This window comes from Lactuca virosa, chromosome 2, assembly GCF_052849685.1.
Source record: "Lactuca virosa cultivar CGN04683 chromosome 2, Lactuca_virosa_CGN04683_v6, whole genome shotgun sequence".
NCBI lineage: Eukaryota > Viridiplantae > Streptophyta > Magnoliopsida > Asterales > Asteraceae > Lactuca > Lactuca virosa.
This window is the reverse complement of record NC_136427.1, coordinates 55,159,041-55,183,808: the sequence shown is the minus strand read 5'-3', so window position 1 is coordinate 55,183,808 and position 24,768 is coordinate 55,159,041. Positions and strand designations below refer to the sequence as shown.

General features: G+C 37.9%; 2 protein-coding genes and 1 long non-coding RNA gene across 3 annotated transcripts; 2 read left to right on the top strand and 1 right to left on the bottom strand.

The window, feature by feature from the left end:
- The first annotated feature begins 6,965 nt into the window (after positions 1-6,965).
- Positions 6,966-9,037, top strand: LOC145159116 (protein NUCLEAR FUSION DEFECTIVE 4-like). The gene has a single exon (XM_079078020.1). The coding sequence runs from the start codon at positions 7,047-7,049 to the stop codon at positions 8,871-8,873; it is 1,827 nt and encodes a 608-aa protein (XP_078934146.1). The 5' UTR covers positions 6,966-7,046; the 3' UTR covers positions 8,874-9,037.
- A 396-nt stretch (positions 9,038-9,433) lies between these two features.
- Positions 9,434-12,980, top strand: LOC145157435 (uncharacterized). The gene is made up of 3 exons (XM_079076472.1): positions 9,434-9,866; positions 11,739-12,454; positions 12,523-12,980. The coding sequence occupies exons 2-3, from the start codon at positions 11,746-11,748 to the stop codon at positions 12,978-12,980; spliced, it is 1,167 nt and encodes a 388-aa protein (XP_078932598.1). The 5' UTR covers positions 9,434-9,866; positions 11,739-11,745.
- A 1,118-nt stretch (positions 12,981-14,098) lies between these two features.
- On the bottom strand, positions 14,099-14,845 carry LOC145156344 (uncharacterized). Its single transcript, XR_013736623.1, has 2 exons — positions 14,270-14,845; positions 14,099-14,174 (listed from the first exon to the last, which is right to left on the bottom strand). It is a non-coding gene; the product is annotated as an uncharacterized LOC145156344 (long non-coding RNA).
- Between the last annotated feature and the right edge of the window lie 9,923 nt (positions 14,846-24,768).

The following is a 24,768-nucleotide window of genomic DNA, read 5'->3' as shown; positions in this document are numbered from 1 at the left end:
GAAGATGCAGGCGACAAACTTCACCTTGCTTGCCTCGGGGCACGCACAGATCTCAAAAATTGATTCGATCCTCTCGAACCAACGACTTAGGGCAATGACACCTCCATTGTCGTTAAAAGATTTGGGCTTTGCGTTCATAAAGTCCTTGTAGGAACACTCCTTTGAGTGTCCCTGGCCACCATCATGATTACAGGGGTGGGGTCCACTTCCCGATCCGCTAGTGCTGCCAGGATTGATCTGCGACATTGCGGCAGCCACAGCAGCTGTAACCGCTGCTTGGAACATAACGGGATCGAACTAAGGGGGTGGCGGCGGTGGATGATCGTTGTTCTTTCGGCTGGACTTCCTCTTCGGAGGCATCTTTCTCTAAAATAATTAATGAGAGAAACGAAGATAAGTCCTCTATAGCTGTCAGAAGTCAGGTGATATAGTACAAGATATATCTCAACCTGATAGATAAAGTGTTCTATTAAGCGATTTTATAGAAGAAGTCTACTAATACAAGTAAACAATCGCTAGAAAGATAAATAGCAACACTTGGAATGATATGTTTATAATGTTTTCGGCTCTAGACAAAATACACCTATAGTATTTTAGGTTGTGTGTTCTGTTCTATTGTTCTCTTTTGTATGGAGTTTTGTAAGTTTTAGACTTGCTGCAACACCACGATCACTCCCAAACACATGTTTGTCGTATCTCAAATAAATATAGTTGATCAGGGTATATTTATTCCAGATATGATTACATAACTGTCCATGTTTAATAGCAGTGTCCAACTTCTAAATACTTTTGTTTTGTTCTTCTTGTGATACTGGTTCTGGTATGTATGTATACTTGTATACTTCTTATAAAATACTTAGATTTTTAAAAGTATACTTTTAGTTCAGAGCGCTTCGGCCCCTTAGCGTTTATAGTTGTATATCATGTAAGGTTCGATATACTTAGTTCACTATAAACAATGCACTGATACCAATCTATCACACCCCCAAACCGGAACGACAGAAACGTTCGAGGGTGGAGGACGTCATGTACAGTATCACAACAATTGTATCATAGTAATCAAAGTAAACATAACCATTACTTTGAATAAGTAAAATATTTACATATGTTTGATATATAGTTTGTATACAGCAAAAGTATAACAAAAGTATAAAAGACGAGACATTATAAGCTTCGTCTTGTCAAAAGTCTGCGGGAGCACCTGTCTACTGATTTCTAGAGAATACAAGCGGTTTTGAAAGAGTATCAGCATTAAAGCTGGTGAGTTCATAAGTATGATTTCGAAATGAAAACCTGACTGTGAATCTGTTAAAATGTTTACATGTTCTCAAGAAAATCTAGTATTTTCTTAGTAAAAGTATGATAATTCCAGTTCCTTCTATGACCACTTAGTTCATACTAGCTATGTATAAACCAATATCGAACAGACAATTATATTGTGTGGATCTGCCCTAAGGCCACAACCAAACAAGGAACAGGAAATGAGGCGGAAATCGCACATTCCACGGTCTATCGGATATTCTTCATGCATAGCCTAGATGCATAAACTAAGGAATTATAGAATTAACAATTAATGTTTGTTAGTTAAATGATAAACCGATTGTTTGTGAAGTACTGATGTTTGTCCTGGAAAATCTTATATTTTCCCTAAGTGTGTGTTGTTGTCTTAACTGTTCCAAAGCTGAAAAGTACAAGTATTTCCCATACTTATGTTGTTTAAGCATTGTTCTGTTTGAAAACCCTGGAATCCTCCAGTATGTATAGTAGTTCTATTACTTAAAATATAACTAATTGAAGTTGTTATCATTCATACATTAATCGTATTATTTAGTACCAAATTTATGAGTTGTTATTACCATACTTGACCATTGCATTGCCTGAACGACGTTCTTCAGGTGTCGGAATCAAAATGACTTTGTCACCTAGGGCTGTCGGCCTAACTGTAGCTAACAGTTGTAGTGCGGGATTGTCAATTCCATATAGAGCTATACACAAACTCACGTTCTCCCTCCAGGAGCCTCTGTTTATAATCTCAGGACTTTTGTTAGTACTTAGGTAAGTACGCGAAGATGCTCACTCATAAAATGCTATACTTAACGATTAAGCGTAGAATAAAATGAATCCTTTAAATTTACATGACTGTTTGTATGACCCATAAACTTTACTCTATATAGTTTATATGTTTCTTCGCATTGAATCTATGTTTCGTGCATTGATAGGATAATTGTTCCATAAACTATACATATTATAGTTTATATGTTTATTAATGTATTCAATTCTTGTTTTATACTGAAAAACTTTACAATATGTTGAAAACTTCCCTTATGCTCAACATTTTACAAAAGGGGTAAAATATCTAAGTGTTTTATAAAATATAATGATCTTTTGGTTGTATCAATCGCGTAAGTTTTTATCCTGATTAAATCATAAAATGTATTTGTGTTTTGCCTGTATCCTCCCCCTAAAATCGTTAAAAACGGTAAAATGGTAGGGGTATGAACTCACAGTTGGATGCGTTTATGTGCTGGACAACAAGACTGTAAATGAGGACCCTCGAGTTGTTGTGCGCGAAGTTTAACGGAATCCTAAATAATAATTAAACACATATTTGTATTTAAATTAGCGAATCATTAGTTAAAGTGTTAGAAAAACACTTGTTTTTGGTTAAGGAATGTTACTGAGACTCGATCGAAGTGGAAATGTGGGTTTGCAGCCAAGATTCACGATGTAGAGTAGTTTGTGGCCGTGAAGGGTTTTCGGCCGTGAATTATTCTCGGTCATGAACAGTTTTCTGCCTTGAAGGGTTTACAGTCTTTGAATGGACGGTCGTGAACTGATTTCGGCCCTTAAATATTTGAAGATTTGAAGGGTTTACAGCTGTGAACTCAAGAACAAAGAACGTTTGATTTGATGAAAGGATGAATGTTTGATGCTCCAAAACGAGTTCCAAGGTGAATTGCGTCATAGATGAAGAGAAAACTTGAGTTTTCGGTTGATGGTTTTAGAGAGAGAAAGTAGGTTTTCGGCTAGAAAAGTATAAATGAGGGTATGAACACGTATATATAGGCTGGGTTCATGGTTGGTGGTGGGGTCCACCCGGCCGTGAATGGTTTACGGTCGTGAACCGTTTGCGGCCGTAAACTCCGGAATGCACGCGACTTAGCTGATTTTTGATGAAAAACTTGATTTTAGTACCGACACACACACACACAGATATATATATATATATATATATATATATATATATATATATATATATATATATATATATATATATATATATATATATATATATATATATACTCTAAGTTGTTCTCAACCCTTACAAGTTTAATAAAATAAATAAAATTCGAAATTTTTATTTAACGGATTTGACTTTCGTTGACTGAAAATGGTTCGAGTTGTCACAGGTTGTTTGTGAACAGTTAGAAGTATGATATTATTTAAGACAGACCATAGTGACATGATTATGGATTGAGATTATTATTGATCAGATTTAATGGAAATATTGGTATATGAGAATGTTTCATAATAGGAGATGATTGAAAATTCTACATGTGAGTTGGAAACTTTAATATACAAGAGAAGTACTCAAGGAGTATACCTTGAATTAGAACCGTAATTACGATGGAATTGTTTCTAGTAACAAATTTCCAGTGGGTATTCTGTAATATCAAAGACTCAGTCTTTAAGACTTTGGAATTTTGATATCATGGGAGATTAATGCATGTTAAGTTGGAATTAGATGTTGGATAGTGATAAGAATTTGGAATTGTGAAACGATCATCATTGGAATAATGTCCAGTTGATCTATTCACAAAGGAAGGACTATAGAGAGGCACAGTATGTATGTTCATAACATGGTGTGATTGATGTTTAATTCAAGTGGTTAGTTGATTACTTGAAGCATTATAGAATGAATAAAGTCGTAATTATTATGGTGATGAAATAATAGAGATTATTTATATTCAATAGTTTTGAGACCATAGTTAATTAGTTTATCATTGTGTTTCACTTTGTATGTTTTACTTCCTGAATGATTTGATTATTTGAATTCCACACTCGTCCATAGTTTTGGAAGTAGTGAATTAAGATTGTCATGAATTAAATTGTAGATTCTCTATGATGATTAGATATTGCAATAAGATTGCTACAATGTTTATGAGTACTTAAAAAATGGAGATTCTGAGTATTGGATAAACCTATGCTCAGAGAATTACTTCATGGATTCTAACACGAGTAATTATGAGACAATAATATATTTTATTCTTAAAGCAGAGATATATGAGTTGTAATTTCAAGTTGGTTTTGCATTGGTATTGCGAAACTGCATCAGTAACGTGATGTCATAGAACATAGTGTCATGCATGATTTGGTGAGTAAAAGATACAAGCATATAAGTTGAAGTATATTCGTTCCGTTTGCCCTAAAGGGAAAAGCGATATCTTTGGGCCCCTCGATGATTTGATGTCGACATCTAAAGTGCTTGGCTAAGCCTAGACTGAATTGATATGTTCAATTAGTAGTCTGTATTCAGTCGTCATAAATCGGAAAATCGAGAAACATAATCTTAGACTATGAGATTGATTTGAATCCATGTCTCATTTCCATACAATATCCTATAGAACGAAGGAATATCTGATCACTTATCTTAGGGCCAATGTCAGATTAGATCACAGTTCGACAGTGGCTTTGGAAAACACTCTTTGTTGTTTGGTTATACTTGTAATTATAGTTATAGACTTATCCAAGTGGGAAATAGTTAGATTAAAGTGTTTAAGCTCATAACTGAATTGGAATAAACTTGCAAGTAGAAGCAAAGTCCTTTTTGTGTTACCCTCATAATGAAAAATAGCTAGAAATAATAATAGGAGAGAGAAAGAAAAATAATTTGTTAATATATTATGTAATTAATATATTAATTGAAAATAGATAATTGATATGTTAATTTGTTATGTGATTAGTACATTAACATGAGATCAATAGTTAAATAATTGGTTTGTTAATTTATATGGTTAATAAATTAATAAGAAATCAATTAGAATTAATTAGTTATTAATCAAAATTAATCTAGAATTAATTTGAGATTAATTGGATTTAATTAAAGGTCCTAGAGGTGAATTGTAATTGTTCAGTAGTTGAACAAAATAAGCAATTCTAGAAACCTCCATGACATGGACGGTTTTGGAGGCTCCTCTAGGGTTTCCGGAAGTCTCCTGGTTGCATAAAAGGAAAGAATTTGAATTATTATTAAATTTATTATTTAATCAATTCTTATTCCGCTTTGTTTGCAGGTTACCTAAACTATAAATAGAACTCCAAGGCCATCAATTTTCATTCATGAGCTTCCTAAGAAGCATAGGAACGAAATTTATTCATGTTTTCTCTCTCTGGTCTTCATTTTAGGGTTTCTAGGATTTTGGGTGTGAGCCATTTGAGGCATTAGATTTCTGGTGCTTATTTTCCAAGGTTTTCAAGAAGGATATTGGTGAGATTATTTGCTACAATAATCAAGAGGTATGTAAACCCTAACACTATGTAAATTTCGATTATTATAAAGTTCCCTTAGGGTTCTTGATGTTCATAGATTATTGTTATCAATAGAAAAAACTTAGATCCAAATAGGTTACATGTGAACTTATAAGTTAAGTTTTTTCACCACATGTTTTAATTATAACTTATAAAACCCATCACTACATAGATTCATCGATTCATTATCATTGCCCTTCACTAGAAACTAGTATTCTAAAAATTCCTTTTACGAACTCAATTTTTTAAGTATCTAAAAGCTTTATGAAATAGAAGAGAAAGAATAGCAATACAAATACCCTAATATTACAAGTCCGAAACGTCCTTTCATTCTAGACTAGTCTTCGAAATATACTTGTCAGTTCAGAAAGTACGAGTGTCAGATTCCGAACAAAACTACTACTAACCACCGCCAACTTTGGAATGAATATATGTACTCCGAAATGACGCATTATGGAGAAAACTATTATTTTTAAGAAATTGAAAAAAAAAATGATTATTTTCTTTACATATCTAAATTATTATATATTGTTAGCTTACTCAATTTATCCAATATTTTTTTCTTTAAAAACAATATGAAAGTATATTGTAACAATAATGATTGATAATCTTTAGGGTTAATTTTATAAATAATTTTATATGGTGAGTTTTTTTCGGATTAAATCTTAACTTAAAATAATAATAATAATAATAATAATAATAATAAAATAAAAAAAAAGCTTGAGTTTTTTATTTTCATTTTTTGAGAAAAAAACCCTCAACTTTTTTTTTAAAAAACGGCGGGGTTAGTGGTTAGAAGTTAGTATCAAGAAATTGTTCACGCCATGGTTAGAATTTGAGACTTCCAATCTAAGAGGCAAATCCTCTACCAATTGGCTAGTCCCACATTGGCAAAACCTGTCAACTTTTTATTTTATTTTATTTGTTTTCAAAAAAACTTTCAACCTTTTTATTGTTTCCGGAAATCCCTCAACTTTTTCTTTTAAAAAAATACCCTCACATTTTATAAGTATTTATTAAAAAAAAGTAGAAAGTTTTTGTTAATGAAAAAAATAAAATAAAATTTTAATTCGAAAAAAACCACTATGTAAAATGTTTTATATATGAGATTAACCTAATCTTTTTTCAAAAGAATTTGTTCATAAATAATTATTCCGAAGTTTTTTCTATTTTTTTTATATGGTTTTATAAATTTTATGAAAGATGCAAAATAAATAAATAAATAAATGCCGGTACATTAGTTTTACTAATTTTTACGAAAAGGTTCTGGACATTCCATGATAATTGGACACATCAATCGTCGATGATTGCGATATACTTTGAATTTATCTTTGATTCCTCTTCACTTCCCAATCCAATTACAGAAGTAGGTCCACTTAAAAGTCAACAAAAGAATTTGTCTACAACATGAATAGTGTTATAAATGGATATGACACAACACCATATTCATTACTCTCTCATATGCACATCTCAATTCCCACATATTTTCTATCCACGAAAACCAAAATATCGAACGCATGGTGGTGGCTCAGCCTTCTCGTTCTGGTTCCTCTGGTGGTGGTGGAGGGATGAAAAATACTGCTAGCTTGGGTCTCCATGTCGTCACAGGGCGGTGGTTCATGGTGTTCGCCTGCCTTCTCATCATGTCAGTCGCCGGAGCTACTTACATATTTGCTATATACTCCGGGGACATCAAATCCTCCCTTGGGTATGATCAAAGCACCCTTAATCTCCTTAGCACTTTCAAAGACTTGGGTGGCAATGTTGGAATCATCTCCGGTTTAATTAACGAAATCTCTCCACCGTGGGTGGTGCTCCTCCTTGGCGCCGCCATGAACTTCTCTGGGTACTTCATGATTTGGCTGGCAGTCACCGGAAAGATCGCAAAACCACCCGTTTGGCAAATGTGTTTGTTCATTTGCATAGGTGCAAATTCACAAACGTTTGCTAATACAGGAGCTTTAGTCACTTGTGTACAAAATTTTCCAGAAAGTCGAGGGGTGGTTTTGGGACTCTTGAAGGGTTTTGTAGGGTTAAGTGGCGCAATTATCACTCAACTATATCATGGTTTTTATGGGCATGATCCAAGATCACTCATCTTGTTCATCGGTTGGCTTCCAGCAGCTGTGTCCATAGTTTTTCTTCGAATTGTTAGAATCTTGAAGGTTGTTCAACAGTCAAATGAGCTAAAAACTTTCTATAATTTTTTATATATTTCATTAGGGTTAGCAGGGTTTCTTATGGTTATCATTATAACTCAAAACAAGCTTAATTTTTCGGAGGCAGAGTATGCTGCCACAGCTTCCGTTGTTGTGATTCTACTCTTTGCTCCTATTGGTATCGTGTTCAAGGAAGAATTCAAGCTTTGGAAAAAGAATCAGGAGGTGCTTCATCATTTTCCGGTGAAGGTAATAACCGAGAACCCAACCACAAGGAATGACCTTGTCACGCCACCGCCACCACCGCCGGAGAAAGAAGTTTCTTGCTGGAAAACCGTTTTTGCTCCACCAGAAAGAGGAGACGATTTCACTATCTTACAAGCGGTTTTTAGTATCGACATGTTGATACTATTCACCACCACCACCTTCGGCGTTGGCGGCACTTTGACGGCGATTGACAACCTGGGTCAAATCGGGCGGTCTCTCGGGTACCCAAGTACGAGTATCACCACCTTCGTATCTCTTGTGAGTATTTGGAATTATCTGGGTCGGGTCACATCCGGTTTTCTTTCGGAAATCCTTTTAGCAAGGTATAAATTTCCACGCCCATTAATGCTCACAATCGTCCTTTGTGTTTCTTGTGTGGGACATGTCATAATAGCCATGGGAGTACCAAATGGGCTCTACGTTTCATCTATCATAATGGGTTTTTGTTTTGGAGCTCAATGGCCATTGATTTTCGCAATCATATCTGAAATATTCGGGTTGAAATACTACTCTACTTTGTACAATTTGGGTGGTGGTGCAAGCCCCGTCGGAGCTTACATCCTTAATGTGGTGGTCGCCGGTGGACTTTATGACAAAGAGGCAGAAAGACAAATGAAAGCGAAGGGATTGGAACGAGAACATGGGAAAGATCTAACGTGTACAGGAGTTGACTGTTATAAATTGTCTTTCCTTATTATAACTGGTGCAACAGTATTTGCAGCTTTTATTTCGTTTATTTTAGTGATAAGAACAAGAAAATTCTACCGAAGTGATATCTACAAGAAGTTTCGGGAGGCAAGAGAGGCGGCAACCGCTCATACTGAGATGGTGGTGTCACCGGTAACCACCATAGAACCACCGATGCCATCACAAGCACCTCCACTGGAAAGAAAGAGAACGGAAGAAGACGTAAGTTGAGATATGTATAGCATGTTGTTATACTGTAAAAGGAAAACATTAAGAACGAGACGCAATGTATTGTAATATATAAAGCACGTTGAATTCCGATACAGTAGGAATCAATTTACGAAGTGATATTTGTATGCTTGTATCATTTCTATTAAAGGCAACTATTAGTCCAAGGAGAATTGTTTTTTTTTTTTTTTTGCAAAATAATTAATAACCAACTTTTCATAAACATTCATTCATTAGAAATAATTTAATTTCAGCGGTATTATGGTTTCTTTAATAAATCTAAATCAAGTTAGTTTATACCGTATACGGAAGGAACAAACAAAACCTAACCAATAGATATACCAATTTGTGAGAAGAGAAATCCATCGATTTTGAGGTTTGGAATGAATTGGACAACATAGTTAATGCTAGAAAACAAAAGATCAATAATTGATATGCCAAATGTTTGTTGTATTATTATCGATAGTAAATGAGACAAAGAAAGTTTGATTTCGACAATAATCTATCCTTATTCTATTATCATTATTATTATTTCTTTTGTGTTTGTTTGTTTGTACCGGGGACATAATTTTATTAAAACCCACACATGATACATAGTTAAGCCTAGAAAACATAGGCTCCGTTTGAAACCCGTCTGACCGGTTTGAGTCAGCGATTTTGGCTGACTCGGTCAGCCTGGAAGTTGTTTGATGTGTGCTGATTCGGTCAGCAGGTCTGGGTGAATTGGCTGAATAGGTCAGCTTGCAAGCTCCATCTGACTGAGAAAAAAAACCTCCCTACCCCCGATCTATTCTTCTCTTGGTGACCAAAAAAGAAAAACGGCAGCCTCATCTCTTCTCCCCTTCGACAGGTTCAATCACCGCAAGATCGCCACCTTTTTCCTTCAGACGTCGTCTTCTTCCTTCAGCCGGACATCTGCCCTCCTTCCGTCCAAGCTCCGTCCGTCTTCTCCGGCCAGAATCATCTCATCTTCTCCGGCTATAATCTTCAACACAGGTAAGCACTGAAATCTGAAAATCTCTTAAATAGTTTAGGAAATCAAAAAATGCTAGGGTATAACAAATACCATATGGATAATGGTTCCAAAGAAGGAACTGATTGTGATCGGTTTAAGATCTTAGTAGCCGGCATCGATGTATTTGTTCCCAAATAAATAGTTCTTAAGCATTTTGGACTTTTGGTTCTAGAAACATGTATTAGTTCTGCTATTCACCCCAAGTTTAGATTAGAATTTTTCTTATATAAATGACAAATTAATTAGAATTGTGATCGGTTTAAGAATTTTTGTTATTTAAATGACAAATTAATTAGAATTGGTTCCTGTTTCAACATAAACTCCTTTTTCTTAACATTTTCTAATTTCCTTTAAAATGAAAGGAATATAATGGAAATAAAGATAGAGCTAGATGACCCATTGTTTTAAGCTCCACTGTGCTTGGCAAATGTTATGAAATCATAATTTCATTTGTATATATGCTCCAATGTTATGAAATCAATTTTTTTTTCTTTTTTTTTTTGTGTATAATCTTATGTTCTAATGTTATGAAATCAGAATTTTTTTTTTTCTGTGCATAAGCTATGAAATTTTTAGAAAGTTGTTGACTTTGATTATGCTATTGTTATTTAGGATTATGTTGATCTCAATGGTATATAATTGTTTCAAGTTTAGATATTTATGTTAGCTTGTTATTTATGTTTTAGGATGTTGGTTTGGACCGAGAGTGAGGATAAAACATTTCTTGATGCATGTATCCATGAACTAACCACTCATGGTCGTGAGGGTTCTGGGCTTAAGGCAAGTTCATGGAAGACAATACGCGAAAAATTGATAAACGAACACGGTAAAGAGGTTGATCAGAAGCAAATGAGAAACCACTTTGACTATTACAAATCAAAATATGTTGCTTGGGTGAAACTGAAAAACAAAACCGGCAATATATATGATCCTATAAAAAATAAATTTAATCTGACCGATGAACAATGGAAGGAAGAGGGAAAGCTAATACTTTTTATAACAAATACTAGTATGATTATTTTTATAACAAATACTAATATTTACAAAAATTGTAAACAGTTGAACAAGTTCGTGATGTCATTAAAAACTAAACCTCTGATGTTCCCTGATCTTTGCACCCAACTATTTGAAGGCTCGACCTCAACCGGCTTTCAAAGTTGGGGGCCATCTTCTATACTCCCTCGTCCTGTAGAAGAGTTTAGTGCCCATGATTTTGATGATGATGTTCCAATGGAAACCTCAACACAACACATAGGTGCAAGTGAAGAATCTTTGGGGCATTCAAAAAATAAGGAAGTTGGTGGAAACAAAAGAGTTGGTGGGAAAAAAAAGAGATGCAAGGGCATTAGAAGTTGAGGATGAGATTGTCAAGCTTGCAAGGTCGTTAGTGGAAAAAAATGAAAGAATTGAAAAAAGTGAAATGGATAAGGATGTTGATGCATGTATGGAGAAATTGAACAAAATGGAATGGGGAGAAGAAGATGAAAGACACAAGACCGCTCTTTTGCTATTTAGTGAAAGTGCCGATGTTAGGAAAGTTTGGTTACGACTTTCACATACTAGTTGTGAGTCGTGGGTGATGGGTGCGGGTAGGAAGTATGGTTACCTTTGATAATGTTTACTAGTTTTTTTGTTGCATGACTTTTTGTTACTTGCATGACATTTGGATGTTATGTTTGATGACTTTTTTGGATGGTACTTTGGATGCTATGTTTGATGACTTTTTTTGTTACTTTGGTGATGTTTGATGACTTTTTTGTTATATGATATTTGTTACTTTGGATGATGTTTACTAGATTTTTTGGTGCATGAATATGTTTTACTTTAACATGTTACCTAATTGATTTTAACAGGTCAAATATGGTTTCTGATGGTGAAGTTGTAGCTTTTCTTTTACTTGTGATTTATTGGTTGAGGTCAAACCGGCGCAGAGTAATCAGAATTCATAGAATTAGAGATAACGATTCAAGCGGGTATGGGTACACGCAAGATTTGATGTACGGAGACCCTATACAATGTTACGATATGATGCGTCTTACACAAGAGGCATTTGCATTATTATGCAACCATTTTACCCAAAAAAATTGGTTGCAACCTAGTAGGACAATAAGCATTGAAGAGAAGATGGCTATTTTCTTACATGTTATAAGACATAATGAACGTTTTCGCGCGGTTAAGGGAATATTTCATCACTCCACACAAAGAATTCATCAATGTTTTCACGAGGTCCTAACTGCAATGATGTGTTTTGCAAAAGAAATTATAGTACCAACAACTCCTAATCCAACAAGACATAACTCAGAACGACATAGACGGTTAAAAGAGATTTTTTCCGGAGCAATAGGTGCATTAGATGGAACTCTTGTACATGCGGTTGTACCCGTTGATCAACAAACTCGTTACAGGGGAAGAGGAAAAGGAGAATGTTTTCAAAATGTAATAGGAATTTGTGATTTTGATATGATATTCACCTTTGTTTGGGCTGGATGGGAGGGTATAGCACATGATTCAAGAGTTTTGAAAGAAGTTGCATTCGATCCGACTTTTGGATTTCCATTTCCTCCACCAGGTTTGTAATCTTTACATAACTTTTATTATCTATCTTCTTTATATAATATGTGTCACACTCATTCGCAGATAAATATTACCTTTGTGATGCCGCATATACAAACACTCGTGGGTTTATGGCTCCATACCGCAATACTAGGTATTGGTTAGCCGATTTTCGAAGAGGCAGACCTTTAACTAGAGAAGAAAGGTTCAATTATGCTCATGCACAACTTAGAAATGTTATTGAGCGTGCTTATGGTGTATTGAAGGCGAGATTCCCTATCTTAAAACAAATGGCTCCTTATCCTTTTACAGTGCAAAGAGACATAGTCATTGCTTGTGTCGCGGTCCATAATTTTATAAGGAAATACAATATAGAAGATGACTTATTTACAAATTTTGAGGAGAACACTATGGTTACTCCAGACGTCCAAGGTGGGGGAATTGATAGAGAAAACATACAAGGCATAGAATGGGGTCCAGAAGCCGTTCAATATATGCGTGATCAGATTGCAAATCAACTACTTTCACCTACTTTACATTAAATTATTGTGTTATTTTAAATTTCATTATGTTTTTATTTGGATATTAAATGATTTATGTTTAATTTACATTTTGTATGACAATTTTTATTTGGATTTTTAAATGACTTGTGTGTAATTCATATTGTGTATGACAATTTGTATGTTTTTATAATTATTCAGCAAGTTCATCCATCACTATATACAGCAGCAGGGTAAAATGGTCATTTTTCATCAGTCAGCACATTCAGTCAGATGTACAATCAAACAATATGATTTCTTACTCAGTCATAAATTCTTACCCAAACATACATTTCTCAGTCAGCACTTTCTCAGTCAGCATGTATCAAACGGAGCCATAGTCTATCTTTCCCTCAACGAAATAAACACCAATGGGTATAACATTTGTAGGAAGGATACAATCCTTTTAAATCATGTTGTTTCCCTTATTATAAAAGGAAACTCACTTATATATAACATTTTTCCACTATACACCAATTTATGCTTTTAAATTATTATACATTATTATACCGAGAAAAACAACAAGATTAAATTACTCGAATGGTCCTTGTGGTTTCGGTTATTCTGCGTGTTTGGTCTCTAATTCTTTTTCTTAACTCGGACTGTCTCTAACATGTAATTTTGTTGTGCGTTTGGTGCCTATCAGACCTAAAAATACTGTATTGCCCTTAATGATATACTTTTATTTTTTAGTTCTTTCTTTATTATTTTAATTATTACTCCCTCCGTCCCAAAATTATTGTCCACGGATAAAAAACACATAGATTAAGAAAAGCAATCATTAGTTGTCTTTTTGAGTAAAATGACCCTCTTGCCCTTTTCTAAAACCAATAGGAAATATGTATTTGTAATTATTCAAGTTTACTTTATTAAATGTTAGGGGTAATATGGTAAAAGTGTATATCTATTTTTGTTAGTGGACAATAATTTTGGGACAAACTAAAATAGTAAGGTGGACAATAATTTTGGGACGTGACCAATATTAAATAAAGTAACCTATTAATATATTTTTGGAAAAAGAACCCGCTCCACCTTAAATCCTCTTCTGGTTCCTCTTCTAGTTCCAATATGCTACTCAAGTTTGAAACCAAAATCGAATCAACAACTCAAAGCCAAAGCCAAATTCAAATCCAACTTGCATTTCAAGCTCAAATCCAAAACTAAAATCCCAACTCTGACCACCATCACACACCTTTTCTGAAATATTTAAGAGCCTAATAAGAACTGTTGGTTCTCCGGGTTTCTTCCTTAAGATCAAACAAAATTAAAACTAAAATGAAACCTAAACAAACCTATTGAAATCAAATCCATCTTGGCCGAGTAGAGACAATGGCCCAGAGATGATTGCATATCCGTTGAAGAGTCATTGAAATTTTCAAAAAACTGAAAAGGATTTCAGCCAAACTCTGTAAAATTCGAACCTACAAATTGAATGTCCGACGAAAGAAATTGGATCTGAAAATAAGCACTGGCATGGGTGGTGGACGTTGGTGGCTGGAGCAGCGAATGCAGGTGCCGTCGATTTGTACTCTTCGATTGTGCACTCGTCGATTTTGTAGTGGTGGAACCCTAACACCACCAATGTTGTTCCAGAGGTCGACGATGGTCCAAGCAACAGTGGTAGGTCGCTAATACGACCGCCGATGTAGGGATTAAGTAGTGGTGTGGTGCGCTAAGCAGCGTTCTCCGACGGCGGAGACCTACAGTCTTCGGTATCACCCCTTCTTTCTCGATCGAGGTTCAAGAAGGCGATGGTGTTGATGGAGGAGAGGTCGTTATGCTCGTCGGTGAGAGAAAATGAGGTGGTTAAGAGCTTTCCTAGCGAAGATAGGGGAGGGGAGGAGGGAGAAAGGAGTGTGTAACAGGGGTAGCAGATGGTCGATGATGTCGACTAAGAGACATGGGAAGGGTGAAAGTAATGGTGGGACCGATACAATCTTTTTACTTTATTTATTAATAATTAAAATAATAGAAAAAAAATTTAAAAATAAAAATATACCATGCAATACAGTCTTTTTAGGTCTGACAGGGACCAAATGCGCAACAAAATTACGTCTTACAGACCGTCCGAGTTAAGAAAAAATTAGGGCCAAGCGTGCAGATTACCCCAAACCACAGGGACCATTCTTGTATGTAGCACCCAAGTCGTTAGGTATAAGTTCTTATTTCATTCTATGTTTAATTCATCTAAAAGGTGTTAGAGGATTGTAAGTATGTTAGGCGTACACTAGGTACGCACAACATACTCTTTGTATGCGCATCATCGGGGGATCCGCAGTGTATGCTGGGTGTACCTATGCGTACGCTGGGCATAATCGACGCACGGGCAAACCCTAATTTTTAGGCTTTGCACCCTATTTAAAGACTTTAAGTCCCTCATGTCCTCTTCCCTCTCATCCTCCACTGCCCTTTTAGTGCAAATCTCGAACCCTAACTTCCTTGTGCGCATTTTGAGCTCGCCTTGATTGTTTGTATTGTTCTTTGGTGCAAAAGGAAGTTTGGGAGGAAGCAAAAGAGAAGAAGGAGCTTGTAGATCCAGAGATTTTGCAGCATTTCCAGCCTAGTGAAGGTATAAAGTTTGAACCTTGATCATTACAAGCTTAGATCCAGGTTTAGGGTAGAATGTGACATCTTTTGGTCCCATAGTTTGGTTTCTATGAGCAACTCCAGGCCATTTGAGTTGTCCTTTTTGACTCTTGGGAGTGTTTTGAGTCATAAAAATCGAATCTTTGTGGTTAAGACTCAACCATGCAACTGTTAGTAACCATTCAAATGAGTTAATGGACTTAATTCATGGTTTGAGCCACATCCATGCATGCCAAAGCATAAAGTTTGTTACTTTATGGCTTAAGATAATACTTTGAACTTGGATCCAAGTTTTGGACGTAATTTATGAAGGGATTAAGACTTGGAAATGAGTATGGGCTGACTGGCTAGTACACTGGGCGTACTCTAGAGTATGTTGCGCGTACTGGGTCAGTGCCCTGATTCTGGTTGGTCATCAGCATACGTTGGGCGTAGGAGACATGTACACCACGCGTACACAGTCTATGAGCTTAGACAATTTTGGGTGTGAATCGTGTTGGGCCTTGTGGACTTGATTAAGTTGGGCCTCGGGCCCACCTGATGGTAACAGGTCATTTTTGGGCTTAAGGCGATGTTGGGGGTTCTTGGGCCATATTGGGCCTTAGAGACCTTGAAGTTGGGCTTGGATGCCTTTTTAGGTTTTTTATGGATTTGGGCCTTAAGGGGGAGAGAGGCCCATTGAGGCAAGAATAAACAAGCCCTTTTACCATATGTCAAGAACTAGGGTTTGGACCTTTAAGTTGGAGTTTGGCCAAATTTCTAATTAGTGTTTTATGCTTGTGCATTAGGAAGAGCTTTTCGCGAGTCATGTGCCGAGTGCGATTTGATATCTTCAGCTTGAGGTGAGTCTTCCTTCGCGGAATATCCATGGGTCGAAGGCACGAATTTCGGCCCACTATTTTATCATGTAGTCTAATGATTGTCTTTGTTACAATTGTCAATTATGTCTGTATTTGCTTGATGATTGTGTGACTTTTGTTATGATATTATGTGGTAGTAGTAGGGATGAAATAGACCCGATATTCGGTTGAAATAGAACGAAAGGGATTGCAAGCACCCAGATATGATTGTTAGTATCTGGTTGAAATAGGCCGAAGGGGTAGGCAAGCACCCAGATATGCTTGATAGTATTCGGTTGAAATAGACCGAAGGGGTATGCAAGCACACATTGATGCTTGGCAGTATGTTTGTCTAGTATGTGGTATTTTGGGGGAACTTACTAAGCTTTGTGCTTACAGTTTTTAGTTTATGTTTCAGTTACTTCCAGTTCGAAGGGGAAGTGCCTGCCAGATCGCACCGCATCACCCTATATGTTTCGCATTTAGTGATTTTGGGAATTTGTACTCTAATAACATGTCACTATAATAATCTTTTACCTATTTTGATATTAGTGTCGTGTGATTTGAATGAAACTAAAAATAAAATTTTATCTATATTTTTGGGATGTTATAAGTTGGTATCAGAGCCTTGGTTTGAGGGATTCAAGCATACTCCCGGGTGTGTCGGGACTCAAATCGAGGGTTTGGTAGGTTTTTCAATAAAAGAAACATTTTAATTTAAATATTCTTAATAAAAGACAAGGGGTGTGATGCATGCAATTAGCCGAGCTCAAGTAGGTCTTCCCAAAATACCCATACAAATTATCTGTTTTATGTTACGATAAGAAAATTGCATGTTAGATTAGAGGCTAAGGATCTGCTTAGAATTTCATGATAGAATGCTAGGAGAGATGCCTTTATGTGCCTATCTGTATGAGCTTTTAAAATTTGCATGCTAGTATCAGATCAGTTACTTGTTAGAATGGCCTGTATAGGGTGTTTTGAGTTGAATTGTCTGATGCTCGAATGTTGCATACTTTGTGCTTTAGGAAATTCTATTGGTACTAGCTAACTAGTGGATGAATACATTGGGTTACATATTATTGTGATTGGATAATTTTAGAAGGATAAGTTTAACTCTATTGCGCAGCTCTTGTTTGAGTCCAACCGTTGTAGTGTGGGACCTTTCATTCGAAGAATTATTTAGTACTAGTAGTATGTAATTGTGTTCATGCAGTAGTTAGGTAGTATTTGTAGAAGTTCCTCTAGAGATGATAGCAGAGAGGGGTGAGGAAGGGAGTCTTAGGGAGTCCCTATGAGATGCTTCGGTGCATAGGATGCCTTGTAGTTTGAGAAATGTATCAGTTGGGAGGAGTGACTTGAAGGAGTCAGGGTAGTCCTTGAGGAGGGTATAAAAAGGTGTGGAAGGTAGTATTGGGCCTGTACTACTGAATCACAAGATTTATACTCAAGACCAGGAAGACCATGATGAATCTAGGGAACTTAGGAGTGTGAACCTTCTTGTGTGTTTGCTAATCATTTATATGGTTGTGTTTCAGTATGGTGGTGACACGTCTCGGAGGAGGAGGTTCAGGATCTAGATATGGTTCGGGCAAGGGAACCTAACCGATTGATGATGGATTACGCGAGTTCATTGCATCAGAGATTACCAGAGGCATCCTTGATGCGACACCGGTGATGTTCGGGTCGATCAAGGAGGGTATCATGGAGCTGATGGAGGATTGCCTTCTGCTCTTCAGGGTCGATTTGTCCGCTGGCCAGTTGGGGGCCCACAGACTCTCCTTCAAGGATTTCAGTGGATGTGGGGCACCATATTTCTTCCGGATGAAGGACCCCATCGCAGCCAGGCGTTGGATAGCCGACATTGAGTGTGCTCAGATGACAAGCTTTTGCTTCGAGGGGTCGAAGGTCAGGTTCGTCACAGGATGTTTGAGGGAGCGAGCCCGAGATTAGTGGGTGGAGATCGACTACACTTTAGTAGCCCCAACCATTGAGGCCATGACCTGGCCAAATTATTTTACACGGTTTCGATTAGAGTTTGCACCGACTATTGAGGTGCAGCAGTTATCCAGGGAGTTTCTTGATATGAGGCATACGCCTGAGATTGTGGTGGAGATCACCGCCAAGTTCAGAGAGAGGGCATTGTTGGTACCCCAATATGCAGTTGATGAGGAGATGAGGAAGACCCGATACCATGATATGCTGAGATCTGACATCGGGGATTTCGTTAGTTTTTCTTCCTTCCTGACTCTACATGATATGATGCCAAGAGCGTGGGAGCGAGAGATTGATCTAGAGCACATAGGGAAGAGGAAGGCGGAGCCTGGGCATACAGTTGGGGTTTCAGCGAAGAAACCCAAGGGTTTCGACTTGTGACATCCCCAAAATCACGGCCAGAAAAGACCGGTTTCATTTATGCTTTTAAATAAAATCAGAGTAATCCTTTGATTAAAAGAGTTGCGGAATTTGTTCCTAAAACAAAATATGATAAGAATTTATCAAAGCATTTCATAAAGAAATGTATTTTTCATTATATAACAAAATCTCGGGATGTCATGTTCCGATACAGACCAAAAGCATAACCAATACAAAATAGACCTTGCAACAATTACATATAACAACATGTCTATAATCCAAAAATATATTGACAATGTCATCGAACTTATGCCCTTGCGCCACTACCTGTAATACAAAGAAACTGAGTGGGTCAGGCTTAGGAGCCTGGTGAGCATATAGGGTTTTCGACCCACAAAAAAATAATTATATTTAATTTCACCAACCAACAATAACCCAATTACCCATTCCCGTTATCCTCGCTTTATGTCCCTAAAACAACAACTATTACAAGGGACCTAATCTAGGATTTTCATCGGGACGGACATTACTGCAAAGGGGCTTCCTTAGCAATAGATGTCCTAAAGGCAACCATGAGGGGGATAGAGTACACCGGTGAACACATCGTTCACAACACCTACAGGTTATGAGTCTGCTAGTGTTCCACTGGACTGTCTAGAATGAGTCTGTGGTCGTCATCCATACTCCGCTAGATGACTAGATTAACGACATCGAGGCCTACCATCATTTTATTTCTTCACACACCAACTGTCTACCCATGTTCTACCCAACATATTAGTAGATAAAATAAATACATTTATATACAGCTTAAAACCTGTACAAACATCCATTCAACAACTAGTTCAAATAAACAAATAATATGTAAACACATAGCACGTATTTTTATAAAGAATACTTCATATCTATATGTTAGAAGAAAACGAATATACACTCACTTGATAAGACAATGATCGGACAGCACCTCGTCTCTTAAACTAAACTTTTCCGATAAAACCGGAATGTTTTTCTTGAAAATCAGGCTTCTCGCGGGCAGAGTTTCGGCTCGGAAACTTTACTTCTCAGGATCTTCGGGGCTTCGGAACTTGCTTCGGGGCTCAGGAATGATACCGGGGCTTCGGGATAATTCTGGCACGAAAAACGATGCAAAACGGGAGAGAGAGAAGAGAAAAAGAGCAAAAAGATCGACTGCCCTCGCACCCTTTATATAGGAGCCGAAGCCTCGCATTACGCTGGGCGTAATGCTCCGGTACGCGGGGCGTACTCCGGATCAGACCTCCAGGTGGCGACGTGTCGGTGGTGAATCGTGGCTCTCTCTCGGACCGCATAAGACCGAGGTACGCTGGGCGTACTTAAAGGCTACGCGGGGCGTACCCTTCGGATCAGATCGATGACTCCTCGGCTTCGGGTATTATCCGAAATAAAAATTTATATTTTAATTATTTAAAAACTTCCGATATTCATATCTTCCTCATATGAACTCCATTTTCGACGTTCTTTATATCCACGCGTAGGTGAGACTACGCTCTACAACTTTCGTTTAGACTCCGTCGGCTAATTTTGACTTTATTTTTATTGTATTATTTTTAGTAGGCCGGGACAGGAAACTCCGTTATAAATTCATAACTTCTTCATCTGACGTCCGTTTTCGTCTGTCTTCTTACCGTTGCACTACTATTGAGGAGATCTTCGATTCTCGTTTAGATTGTTTCGGCTAGAAATCACTCGATCTCATATTCGAACTTCGGGCTACATACTACTAAGTCGATTTGGGCATTCTTTTTATGCACGCTCTCGGTTTAACGTATTCTACGACTTTTGTTTAGATTACTAAGGCTATATACCGCTCTATCTTAAATTCGTATTTTACGTCCTTCAGCGTCGTGCCGGTTCTGCCGCGAAACTTCGACAGGTCATAACTTCTTCGTTATAACTCGGATTTCAGCGTTCCTTATATATTCGGAAACCTCGTCACGACTACTACAACATTATCCATAGGTATCGGCTTTATCTAACATTTCATTTTGACGCTTATTTTTATTCTTAATTCAATTAAGACACACAATTAAGCACAAAACATATAATAATCAAAATGAGTTTACAAAGGTTAACCTAGACTATTACAACAACATTAATGCCTAGACCTAGAAACACGGACGTTACAATTCTCTCCACCTTAGAATGATTCCGTCCCCGGAATCACACATCAACAAACAAATGCGGGTAGCGACTCATCATGTCACTTTCCGTCTCCCAGGTGAGATTTGGCCCATTCGCATGTTTCCATCGGACAAGCACTAATTCGACCATCTTACGTCGTAACTTCTTAGTCTTTCGGTCAACGATTGCCTCTGGTTCTTCAATCAATCTTTTGTTCTCATCGATTCTCAACTCCGAAAGCGGAATCATGTCAGGAACTTCTCCCGTGAACTTCCTCAAATAACACACATGGAAAGTGTTATGAATTCCATTCAGTTCTTCTGGTAGTTCGAGCTTGTAAGCTTGGTTCCCAATCCTCTGAAGAACTTTAAATGGTCCAATAAACCTTGGACTTAATTTTACCCTTTACCAAATCTTATAAGTCCCTTCCATGGTGAGACTTTAAGCAAAACCGAATCTCCAACTTCAAAGGTCATCGGCCTTCTTTTCTTGTCAGCATAGCTCTTTTGACGATCCTGAGCTGCTAACATTCTCTCCTTAATTATTTTCAACTTCTCAGCAGTTTGATGGACTATCTCCGGTCCCATAAACTGCTTTTCCCCAGCCTCAAGCCAACAAGATGGCGTACGACACTTTTGTCCGTACAAAGCTTGATAAGGTGCCATCTTAATGCTCGAGTGGAAACTATTATTGTAGGAAAATTCTACCAAAGGTAAATGTTCGTCCCAGTTACCTTGGAATTCCAGGGTACATGCTCTCAGCATATCTTCAAGTGTTTGTATCGTTCTTTCGCTCTGACCATCAGTCTGTGGATGGTAGGCTGTACTCAAACACAACTTGGTACCCAATTCCTCTTGTAGACTTCTCCAAAACCTTGAGGTGAAACGGCTGTCACGATCTGATACTATCGTTAACGGAACACCGTGAAGCCTCACAATTTCCTTCACGTAAGAATTTGCAAGCTTGTCCATAGACCATTTTTCATTGGCTGCTATGAAGTGCGCACTCTTAGTGAAGCGATCAACGACCACCCAAATCATGTCGTGACCATTCTTTGTTCTTGGTAGTTTAGTGACAAAATCCATAGTGATGTCTTCCCACTTACCCATGGGCACAGGTAAAGGTTCTAAACTCCCGTATGGTTTCTGATGTTGTGCCTTGACTCTCGCGCATGTCACACACTCTGCCACATACTTCGCAATGTCGAGCTTCATCGTCGGCCACCAGTAATAGGGTTTCAGGTCCCTATACATTTTAGTGCTGCCAGGATGAATTGAGTACATGGTTTTGTGAGCTTCTTCCATCAGAAGATCTCTTATTCCTCCTGACTTAGGTACCCAAATACGATCTTGGAATACCTTCAGTCCATGATCGTTTGTACCAAACACCAACGTTTTGCCCAAACGTTCCTCCTTCCGGTCATTCTTTTCAGAAGCTTCTTCTTGAGCCTTCTTTATACTCCCCACAATTGTTGAGACAACTTCTATTCTCAATGCTCTTGGCCTTTTTCTTTCAAGATTGACTTTCCGACTGAGAGTATCAGCATCAACATTGGCTTTACCGGGGTGGTAAAGTATCTCACAGTCGTAGTCCTTAAGTAACTCTAGCCAGCGTCTTTGCCTCATATTCAATTCTTTCTGATTAAAGAGATATTGGAGACTCTTATGATCAGTGAAAAGTTTGCACTTCGAGCCATAGAGGTAATGCCTCCATATTTTTAGAGCAAATACTACCGCTGCCAACTCCAAGTCACGAGTGGGGTAGTTCTTTTCATGCTCTTTCAGCTGTCGAGACGCATATGCTATCACCTTTTCTCTTTGGGTCAAAACACAACCCAATCGAACACCGGACGCATCGCTATAGACAGCGAAGTCTTCAACTCCATTGGGTAGAGAAAGAATCGGTGCTTCACATAGCTTCTTCTTCAGCAACTCGAATGCTTCTTTGTGTTTATCACTCCAAGCATAAGTAGCTCCTTTGTGAGTCAAAGCTGTTAATGGAGTAGCGATCGCAGAAAAGCCTTGGATAAACCTTCGGTAGTATCCGGCTAATCCCAAAAAGCTTCCGATCTCCGTGGGACTTTTTGGTTGTTCCCACTTCATCACAGCTTCGATCTTTGCTGGATCAACCATTATTCCTTCTTGGTTGACCACATGACCCAAGAATTGGACTTCTCGGATCCAAAAATCACATTTAGAGAACTTAGCATATAGCTTCTCCTTCTTCAAGACTTCTAATACCTCGCGCAAGTGTCTGCCATGCTCCTCTTGGCTTTTCGAATAAATCAAAATGTCGTCTATGAACACTATCACAGATTTATCAAGGAATGGATTACAAACTCTGTTCATTAAATCCATGAATGCTGCGGGAGCATTGGTTAGTCCAAACGACATAACCAAGAACTCGTAGTGTCCATATCGCGTTCTGAATGCAGTCTTCTCTATATCCCGCTCTCTTACTTTCAGCTGATGATATCCTGACCTCAGGTCGATCTTTGAAAAATAACTTGAACCTTGTAATTGATCGAACAGGTCATCAATCCTTGGCAACGGATATTTATTCTTTATTGTTGTCTTGTTCAGCTCTCTGTAATCGATGCACATTCTCATACTCCCATCTTTCTTCTTTATGAATAACACCGGAGCTCCCCAGGGTGATGAACTAGGTCTTATGAAACCTTTGTGCAATAACTCCTGAAGTTGCATCATCAGCTCCTTCATCTCCGTCGGAGCTAATCGATAAGGTGCTTTTGCTATTGGCGTGGTTCCTGGTAACAAGTCAATACGGAATTCTACTTGGTGATCAGGCGGTAATCCAGGAAGATCTTCGGGAAATACGTCCAGATACTCACACACGACAGGAATGCTCTTCATCTCCTTTTTCTCCTTCTTTGCGTCAATCACGAATGCCAAATATGATGTACATCCTTTGGCCAAACACTTTCTGGCCTTCATTAGAGAAATGATACCAGAACTTACCCTGCGTTTGTCCCCGTACACCATAAATGACTCCTTCCCTAGTGGGTTTACTTTCACTATCTTCTTTCGACACAATATTTCGGCATCATTGGCGCTAAGCCAATCCATTCCCAGCACGATGTCGAAACCATTTAGTTCGATAGGCAACAATTCCTCGTGGAACTTATTCCCGTTCAGGTCGATTAAGATGTTTTTCATACGATGGCTAACAGGTACAAACTTGCCACTAGCAACTTCGACTAATAAAGCATTATCTAGTCTATCGACAGGCAAAGCTAGTTTTCTACCAAATTCATGCGAAATAAAGGAGTAGTTGGCTCCAGAATCAAATAAAATTTGGGCAGGCAATTTGTTTACGAGAAAGGTACCTGAAGCGACATCAGCTTCATCTTTAGCAGCTTCCAGTGTCATCTGGAAGGCTCTTGCCTTCGGCTTTGGCGGAATGTTGGCTTTTGCTGCCTCCTTCTTTTTCGGACAATCCCTCGAGATGTGCCCCTCCTCACCGCAACCATAGCAAACTTTCTTGGTGAGGGTGCATTCGTTGGCATAATGCCCTAACTTTCCACATTTGAAGCATGTGGCTTCCCCGCCACATTTCCCATGATGCTTCTTCTTGCATTTGTCGCACCATTTTGCTTCGCCTCCTCCACCTCCTCTCGAACTAGACTTCGAGAATTTACCCTTTTTGCTGGACCCCGAGGATCCATCGATTTTCCTCTTTTCACCAACTTCTGACCTCTCCAGACCTTTCTCCCTGATCTGGGTCTCAACATTTCTAGCAGCCCAGATGGCGGCTTTCAACGTGGTCGCTTGCTTAACCATTGGACCATAGTCCGCTGGTAGTCCGAGGGCAAACTTATTGACCTTAGCGAGTTC